This window comes from Physella acuta, unplaced genomic scaffold (assembly GCF_028476545.2).
Source record: "Physella acuta isolate Inbredline_101_S28 unplaced genomic scaffold, ASM2847654v3 ptg000657l, whole genome shotgun sequence".
In the NCBI taxonomy this organism is placed as follows: Eukaryota; Metazoa; Mollusca; class Gastropoda; family Physidae; genus Physella; species Physella acuta.
Window position 1 is genome coordinate 35,441 of NW_026732176.1, and position 10,598 is coordinate 46,038.

The 10,598-nt window shown below is 30.9% G+C and overlaps 1 protein-coding gene across 1 annotated transcript; it reads right to left on the reverse strand.

The window, feature by feature from the left end:
* Positions 1–1,616: 1,616 nt before the first annotated feature.
* LOC131948657 (zinc finger protein 70-like) lies at positions 1,617–4,081 on the reverse strand. The gene has a single exon (XM_059310284.1). The coding sequence runs from the start codon at positions 4,053–4,055 to the stop codon at positions 2,340–2,342; it is 1,716 nt and encodes a 571-aa protein (XP_059166267.1). The 5' UTR covers positions 4,056–4,081; the 3' UTR covers positions 1,617–2,339.
* Between the last annotated feature and the right edge of the window lie 6,517 nt (positions 4,082–10,598).

Below are 10,598 nucleotides of genomic sequence, written 5' to 3' on the forward strand. Positions count from 1 at the left end.
CGATGTGATCTGAGGTGTGGTAATGCATAAAAGACAGACACACACACAGACATACATTGCTATATATATATATATATATATATATATATATATATATATATATATATATATATATATATATATATATATATATATATATATATATATATATATATATATATATTTAAATATATATATATATATATATATATATATATATATATATATATATATATATATATATATATATATATATATATATATATATATATATATATATATATACTAGACTACCCGGCATCCATTGGACAACTGTGGGTTTCGGGGGTCATCCATATAAAACATCATGTCTGTCACTTATCGTCACAAAAAAACCAGACCCCACATTTAAAAAGACGTCACACCTCAGACATGTTTTTGTCTTTTAAAAACATAGATTTCTACTGAGCATTGGTCTGACCCTTTATATGCTGAGGTCACAAAAACTGGTCCACTCTATATCACCTGCCTAGTGCCTCCTCCCCCCCCCCCCCAACTCAGACATGTTTTTATCTTTTAAAACAGATATCGGCTGATATCCCTTCATGCTGACTTCACAGGTGAACTATACACCTACCCAACTCTACTTCACCTGCCCAGTGTCCCGCCAAGTCTCAGACAACATGTTTTATCATTAAAAAAAAATTTCGACCGAGCATGGCTCTGACCACACTATCTACTTCATATGCTGAGGACAAAAAACAGATGAACTGTACTTCACCTGCCCTGTATCATAGTGTATCCGCCAAGTTCCGATAGGCAACGATATCATTCACATATAAAAAAAAAAAATTAAAAAAAATTGTGCTCTATATTCTATATCAATACTTTGAGTCTGCGGAAGAAACTTGATTTACACGAATAGGCCTAGATCTAGTATTATTTCAAATTAAATTTATCCCAAATTAGCCAATTCCATAGCTAAACAAACAAAGATTTATATAAAATAATTAAGGCCTGAAATAGTTTAGAAACTCATTATTATCTAGATCTAGATAAAGTTATCTAGATTCTACGACTGGTCTGGTTAAGTCTAGTCAAGTCTTTCCATAGTTTTAGATCTATAACCTAGATACTAGATAACATAGATAAATCCATTGTATTCTTGAATTAGATGATCCTTGAAGCTAAAATGCAAAGATTTATTTCAAATATTTAAGGACTAAAATAGTTTAATAAAAGAAGCTCAATAATTTAGTGTGATTTTATAATGGTTTTTATTTTTAACTAATTAATTTTGGTTTGACCTAGATTCTAGATCTATAAATTTTCCTTCCTTAGACAGCTGATCTGTAGATTCTAGATCTAGATTCTAGAGAAATTTATTGTACACTCAAAAGAAATGTTGAAAGTTGAGCCTAATAAAAATAGCAAACAGACATCGTTAAAGTAACTTAAAGCTATAGCCAACAGAAAAGCAGCAGATCCAACACTATTATCAACAACAGATGTGTATTTGTTCTCAATCAGTCTTGATGTTGAGAATCTAATAAAATATAGTAGGCCTAATAAAATGGAATAAACACTTTTTGATTAATTAATAACTGAAAATATTTATTATGTCTTAAAAAAAAAAGATAAATAAAACATCCATTCAATTCACAAAGGCTAATAATCATAATAATAAATTGTATCTTCTGTCTTAAAAATTTAATCATTTTCAGCTAATTATGATTAACTTAATGGATTATTAAATTATTTATACAAAGTTTAGAATTACATAAAATGGAATATTCAATATAGAAAAAATTAGAGTAAATATTACTTTAATGATTCAAATTATAATTGTACATTTAAAATGTTGGTGTTTATTAGTGGTTAGCATTATTGTATGGGTAATGTAAAGGGTAAGAATTTAGGCAGCTTTTTTCCCAAAAAACCTGAACAAAGCTAGCCAAAAACACCTAGTACAATATAATAAATGTGCTATGGTGATTCATGACATCCATTCTTTCCATGAAGTGTTATCATGTTAAATAATTTTTAATAACTTTTTAACTTTGTTTAAATTTCATGTTTACAACATAGATGCACACAATTTAAAAACATTAGTAACAAATAATACATTCATTTTACTTATCTTCAAAATGAAATGTCTAGATAACATATTTGTAATACTTTGTATGACAAATAATACTATGAAGAGTATTATATCCTGTATGACAAACATTAATGGTGTGTTTTCTGCATCCATAATGTGGTATTAGTACAAAAGCAGTGATTTTATATACAGATAATTAAAGATCCTTGTGAAAGAGAGTGAAATTTTGTGTGTGTATGTAGATAAACTAGACTTCCGAGCAAACTTTTTATGACGAATGTCACATTCCTGTGGTCTCTGGTAAATGAATCTTTTTATGTGTAGATAAATGACCTTTATGATTAAATTTTTTGTGACACACATCACATTCATATGGTCTCTCTGGTAAATGAAAATTTTTATGTTCTGTTAAATTACCTTTACGATTAAATTTTTTATGACACACATCACATTCATATGGTCTCTCTGGTAAATGAATGTCTTTATGTGTAGATAATTGACCTTTATGATTAAATTTTTTATGACACACATCACATTCATAGAGTCTTTCTCCAGAATGAATCTTTTTATGTGTAGATAAGTGACCTTTATGATTAAATTCTCTATGACACACATCACATTTATATGGTCTCTCTAGTAAATGAATATTTTTATGTTCTGATAAATTATGTTTATGCCCAAATTTTTTGTGACACACATCACATTCATATGGTCTCTCTGGTAAATGGATATTTTTATGTCTAGATAAATTATATTTAAGGGCAAAACTTTTAGGACAAACATCACATTTATGTGGTCTCTCTGATAAATGAATACTTTTATGTTTTGACAAAGCACTTTTATGATTAAATTTTTTGTGACACACATCACATTTATATGGTCTCTCTGGTAAATGAATATTTGTATGTTCTGATAAATGACCCTTTTGACTAAATTTTTTCTGGCACACATCACATCCATATGGTCTCTCCGGTAAATGAATTTTTTTGTGTGTAGATAAATGACCTTTATGATTAAATTTTTTATTACACACATCACATTCAAATGGTTTTTCTCCTGAATGAATCTTTATATGGTTTACTAAGTTATTTTTAATATGATATTTTTTATGACACACATAGCATTCATATGGCTTATTAATTCCAGAATGAATATTTGTGTGTGTGGATAAACTAGACTTTGTAGTGAACTTTTTAGACAAACTAGACTTATTGTATACCTGTTCTAGGTTTATTTTGTTAATCTGTTCACCCTGACTAATCATAACAACTTCTTGCTGATGAAAATTATGACCATATGGATTCCCCCTTATGTGAATGTTTATGTGTTGTTTAACATGATCAAAATGGAAAAATCTTTGACAACACATATCACACTTGTATGTCTTCAGTCCCTTATTGCTAATCAGATATTCTGTTGGGAGATTATCAATCAATTTTGTATGCAATAACTTGAGTTCTTTTACTTCATTTTGAAGATCTGATTTTAAAACTGCAAAATTTTCTTTAAAATCAGTTAAATCTGGTGGGGAAGAAAGTTGTTGCTGTGCTTTGAAACCATTTTGTTGTTCACTCTCCAAAGATGAAATTGTTAATATCTCAGGTTTTATATCTTCAAAAATTGAAAATGCTGTTGATATATTTGGTTTCATGTCTTCAGAAGATGAAAATAATGTTGGTTTATATTGCTTCAGCTCTTCTAAATTAAACAAAGGCTTTGTTTTATCAAGGTTTTTATCTTCTAAAGCTAAAAATGGCATTGTTTCCTCCAAGTATTTGTCTTTAACAGTTAAAAATTGTGTTGATACATTTTGCTTTATATCCTCAGAATTTGAAAAGAGTGTTGATATATTTGTTTGTACTCCTTCTGAACTTGAAATAGTTGATGTTTCATCTGATTTCATGTCCATAAATGTTATGATTTCGTCACTCAATTCCTGTTTAACCATAATTGAACTCTCCCAAACTATACCATTAGAGTCCTTTGTGTTTTCCATAGCTTTAGATTGATGAATTGTTGCAGAAAAAACTGAAATGAAAATAATCTTGATTAGAAAATCAAATTAAAAATAGTATTTGAAAATATATTGATTGCATTTATAAAAATGTTTAAATATTTATGTCTTAACTGTACACATGCTTCATTTTTTTTTAGAATTTATATAGATCTAAGAGACCCTTGCTCTTTTAGTTCAACCTTTATTAAATAGAAGAAAAAAGGGGTCAGCGTTGTCGAGTCGGTAAAGCTCATGGTTGCTAAACCGAAAAGTCTCGAGTTCGAACCCCCGGTAGATGAGGCTCGTTAGCTGGGGACAGCCACTCTTCTAGGAGAGACAACTCCAAAATTAAACAACTACTGCCTTGTAGTTTGTTCTTGGTTGGACAAAGGCTATGGAAGCAAATCCAAAAAGAAAAGCAGGCTGAAATCGGAGTCAATGGCCTCAATGGCGCATAACCAGTTGCCACGTAACGCTTAAATCTAGTTTATAAGTCCCGAACTTCCTAGTTAATTAATTAGCTCTAAAGGCTTTATACATGATTAATATTGATAAAATTAAAATAAGGGATTCAATTATTGTTTAAATTGTAAGGTTCTTGTTAATAAAACACCATATTGCATGTCTGTCAACCTATTAAGTAGGCCTATTAAATATACTATATATTTTAAAATAGGCATATCGTTGTTTTCGACTTACTAGCTTATTATTACTCAGTTGTTCTTTTTAAGCACTCACAAACACACTAATTAAACTAATAACTGTAATAAATATATTAATATATCTAATATTATTAAAGTTTAATTAACTTTATTAAGCCTATAACTTGATATATTAGTAGTAACATATTTTTTGCGGACGTTACAAAAACACAAAAACCAGTCACTCTTTTAATTAGTGGTATCGATGCCCTTCTTCAAAAGGTCCGTGTATTTTTTTTAAAATAATAAAATATATTATAAGCAGAACTATTAATTTTTTTTTAGCTATCCATTGTCAAAAATTAAATAGTATAACTATAATTAACTACTTATGATTTCATTATTTATAGGCAAGACAGAATGGGGAAGAAGAATGCCTTGAATGTAGTAAATCTCTATCAAAGGTATTCTGATGTAAGTGGTGAAGTGCGAATAGGCAATGTAGTTTATTTGTACTATATAAAAAATAAAAATATCTCCAAGGTACTTGATGAGCTATTAGATAGAAACAGACATATAAAAACAACAAAAAATTATTTTGCTAACAGAAACTCTGTAAACAGAATCATAAAAAAATTCATGCTCTTAAAATCAAACCCTGAAAGAAATTGGCAACAGTTGGTTAGTTATTTCAATGAACCCTATGTAGGAATAAACACACAGGCAACACCACTATCTGTGAGAAAAGGTTAAAGCTAAATTAAATAAAACAATGGAGTGGCTTGATGCAAAAAGTATCAATGAACAAAATCAGCTAATTGATTTTGCTATAACTGAAGGTGCTCGCAGGCAAAGATCACACAAAACCTAACAGCGAGAAATTGAAATCATACAAAGAAGAGAAGAATCAAGAAAGAAAATAAAGAAAGAAAGAAGTTAAAGATAGATGTTGATAAGTTGGCAAAAGGTCAGTTATTTATTAATGATGAAATATTCTGCAATGTGGAGACCAGACAAAAACAAGTGTTAGCTAAATTATCAATGGAGAAGATATGACTGTCCAACTGCTAAAACACAAGTGGGAATGTATAAATGACAATGACACCTTGTTTCTTGGTAGAATAGTCTTAAGACTCACAGCTAGTGAGACAAAACTTGATAGATTTGTAATTGCTTATCGAAAGTTATTGGTCAATTGATGAGGAAAATAGTGAAGACTCAGAACTCAATGTAGCTACTTTAATAACTGATATGATCAGTAAGCATCTGTTGTTTGAGTTTTAATTTACAAGTTCCTTTAGAAGTTATATTGTACAATGTTTAATAAACTAAAGCTATATCCATTGCAATGTTCCTTTAGAAGTTATATTGTACAATTTTTAATAAATTAAAGCTATATCCATTGCAATGCACAAAGTTAGTCTCTTTATAAAACACAAGAATTTATATATACATTTTTGTGACTGCTCCTTGTTCAACAAAATAAAATTCTAAGTTCATGTTTGTCAATATCATAAATATATATCTAATAATAATATATGCATCTGATTAGCAGGACTGATCAGATATGTAGTTATGATATATCTTATTATTCCTGCAAATCAGATGCATGTATTAATATATTCATACATAATCAGCCTTTAGCTTATTCATTTGACTTTGAGACTACACATCCTACACTGTACACAAAACTAGCCAGTTTATTGCTTCTATTCACACATGACTCTTAAAATTAAAAGCTTGTAAACTTTGGGACTTTCCTATATATTTAATAAAAATAAACAGACACACTCTTTTTATCAATTTGTTTTATTCAATTTTTTAATGCAGGCATAAGTTTCCATGTATGCTATAATAAATAAATAGTTTAAATACTGTAACTTGTTCTGTTTCTTAACATTTTTAAACTACTCTTTATTGTGCCATGATTTAAACCATTAATAATATCCATGTTTACTTGTTTAGGCCTATTTTTAATGAATCAAGTTTTGTCATGATGCATATTTTTTTTAAAAATGTCTCTCAATAGATCTAGATCTAGTTAAACTTTAGAGTTTAGAGATATGATGGCGATGGAGATTGAGTCTAGATCTAGGTCTAGATTCTAGGGTAGAGTCTAGCTATTTAGTACTAGAATCTAGATCTAGATCTAGGTACTAGAGTTTACTAGAGTCTATTTTACATCTAGATCTAGTCTAGATCTAGTAATTAATTAGTGTTAAACGGTATTAACCTACTTAATTTTAGGCTTTTTTTTATTGATAAGCTTTCATTGACAGTTTAATCTAGCTTTGGTATTTCCTTAAGCGTAAATATATTTAAAGCTAATAAACTAGATTGTTTAAAAACATTTTATTACAATTTATTTAGTCTTACGTAACCTACTCTCTTCGCTCTAGACTAGACGCGCGCAAAGTTAAACTGCGATAATGTAATAATTTTGAGAAATTATAATTATGCCTTTTATTAGAAGATTTTCCCATTCGCTTTTTTCGTACTCTCGACGTGACCAACTTTTGGTTTCATTCTCCATAGGCTTAGTTGTCCCCGCAATTTTTACACTAAAACCGTCATATCTAGAGAACCGTTTATCCAATAAACATAAGTTTGGTATTGTTTTGCAGCATTTAGTCCCATTAATACAACCCTGTCGTTATTTTTGTCATTTTCATCAATTGAAAAATTGTGTGCAACTAACTACTATAGGGCACTATAGTAGTAGTAGGCTATTGAATTACTATTAGGCCTAGATCTCTAATTATTATTAATCATAAAAGTCCATATGGCATATGCGTACTTCTCTCTCTCTCTCTCTCTCTCTCTCTGTCCGCAAGTTTTTTTAGGCGATTGTGATCAGAACGTTTAGCTAAATATGGAGAACTTGAAGATACTGGCTTTTGTTGAAAATAATGGTGGATGGGTAGAACTCCATTTTAGCGTATTTTATTCTCCGCTTTTTGTTTACTTCCAGTTGAGCGTATTTTACTCTAACTACCGAAACACACCAAAACTTTAGGAAAACATGATTTATTTGTATGTATTGTATTTTTGTTTTAACAAATGAATAAAAATGAATAAAAAAACAAAGAGACTGACTTTGTTTTAGATTTTGATAATTTACTTTTGTTAAAACTTGAGAAAAATCCAAATTTAAAATAAAATACTTAAAAAAATCTTTTTAAAAAACCACGTTTTTCTTGTGGACTAATAAGTAGAAAATAAATTTTTCTTCCGACCCTAGGGGATCTACCAATGACTGCTCGTAGATTTTGTTCATACATTTGATGACAAAAAACGTGGGTACGTTCACCATCAAATTTCCCGACCCATCTGCCCGACCCACGTTTTTTGTCATCAAATGTATGAACAAAATCTACGAGCAGTCATTGGTAGATCCCCTAGGGTCGGAAGAAAAATTTATTTTCTACTTATTAGTCCACAAGAAAAACGTGGTTTTTTAAAAAGATTTTTTTAAGTATTTTATTTTCTCCTTTTTAGTCCGTTGCTACACATGAAAAACGTGATTTTTAAAAAGTTTTTTATATAGTTTATTTTCTACTTTATCTAATGACTTGATTAAGTATGACTTGACTAAGTGTTTTTAAATACACGGACTAAAAATCTTGAGCGACCGATACGCTTTAAACAGAGAAGGGGCGTAATTTAATTAAGCCTACATGCTGTGACCAGGATTCGAACCTGGGTTGTCGCGGCCACAACGCGAAGTACTAACCACTATACGATCACGGCCAGCGCGCACGCATCAATTGGGGCCGAAGTAACTGTGTCAATAGGCCTCCAGTCTTGTCGGTATCTTAAGAAATCATGTCCTCAATTTTATGGTCCTTGGGGCGTAATTTAATTAAGCTAATTTAGGTCTCTAATTGCTAGTTTTTATGATTGCATCTGAAATTGTTAGGCGAAAATAGCCTGCATGCCAAATTTCAGATCTCTAGAGCAATCAGAAGTGGGCTAATTTTCTATGTCAATTTTAACAACAAACATCCAAACAAACAAATAAACGCGAAGCTGAGTTAAGAAAAACGTGTTAATATTGAATGTGCAATGTTCGTGGAATTATGTCTGAAAATTATTTATATTTAGTCCTTTAGCACTTACTTCCCTTTGATAAATTAGGAAAACACAATTACTTCCCTTTATAAACTATTGCATTAGTGGAAAAGAATTTACTTTTTATTACTTTGTTTTGGTGTTGGGAAAAAAATAATTACATAATTAGCGGGGATTGATCAAGTGCAAATGTTGTAGGTATTTTACGGATAAGCTTGGAGTATTATAATTGTTCATTTGGTTTGGCACCTACGTTCGTTTAAGTGAGTGCAAAAGACTATGAATAAGTTGGAGTACTATAGTCGTTTATTAAGCTGAAACAGGCGATTCTGCCCCGGGCTAGACTGTGAGCACTTTGCATTTATGTTCGCGTTTGTGTTTTCTTTGTGTTTAGGTTGTGTTTGCGTTAATGGTTGCGTTTTGATTTGGTTAGTTTTTGTTCTTTCTTTTTTCGTTTTCGTTTGTGTTTTTTTTTCTTTGGGTTTGTGTTTGTATTTGTGTTTATGGTTGGTTTTGCGTTTGGATTTGGTTTGTTTTCGTTTGCTTTTTTGTTTGTGTTTTTTTCTTTGGGTTTGTGTTTGTGGTTGGTTTTGCGTTTGGATTTTGTTTGTTTTCGTTTGCTTTTTCGTTTTTTTTCTTTGTGTTTGTATTGGTGTTTGTGGTTGTGGTTGTGTTTGTTGTTAGGTTTTTGTTTTCGTTTGTATTTGTAATTGTGTTACCGTTATGTTTGCGTTTTGTTGTTTTGGTTGGTTGTGGTTTGGGTGGGCAGTGTCGGGTTTACGATGATTACTAAACACACAGGTAATGGTCTTTAACTGAAAGGTTTTTCACAGAAGCCAGAGCAGGGCCTAGCCGGGACGGCTAGTTTAATATAAGTAGTACAGAGGGCCGTCTTCTTATCTTTAATTTTTTTTTGAAAATCCATTGATGATCTGTCCGTGAAGATTAGAAAAAATCCGAAACCGGACCGGCGAAAATCAAGACAACTCTGACTTTGGATTGTTTTACGGACAAAAAGAAACATCCCAGTTAATAATCTAACCTTGGTAAAAAAAATTCTGATTATTAAAATAAAACGTATTACATGGCCCTCAGCATATGCCATTTATCGTGAGAGAAAACAAAACGCGCCCTGTCGGGGCGCCACCCCTGCCAATTTGAAATATTTTTTTTTTTTGGCAGAAAACCTCCCCAGGTATATTCTCAACAACTCCCCAAAGTTTCACGGCGATGTGATCTGAGGTGTGGTAATGCATAAAAGACAGACACACACACAGACATACATTGCTATATATATATATATATATATATATATATATATATATATATATATATATATATATATATATATATATACTAGACTCCCCGGCATCCATTGGATAACTGTGGGTTTCGGGGGTCATCCATATAAAACATCATGTCTGTCACTTATCGTCACAAAAAAACCCAGACCCCACATTTAAAAGAGACGTCACACCTCAGACATGTTTGTCTTTTAAAAACACAGATTTCTACTGAGCATGGGTCTGACCCTTTATATGCTGAGGTCACAAAAACTGGTCCACTCTATATCACCTGCCTAGTGCCTCCTCCCCCCCCCCCAACTCAGACATGTTTTTATCTTTTAAAACAGATATCGGCTGATATCCCTTCATGCTGACTTCACAGGTGAACTATACACCTACCCAACTCTACTTCACCTGCCCAGTGTCCCGCCAAGTCTCAGACAACATGTTTTATCTTATATAAAACAACAGGGGATGGGAACTCGGGCTATAGACATGAATTTTAATCCATTTTAAATACTTAAAGTTTTAAAAATAGAACAAAA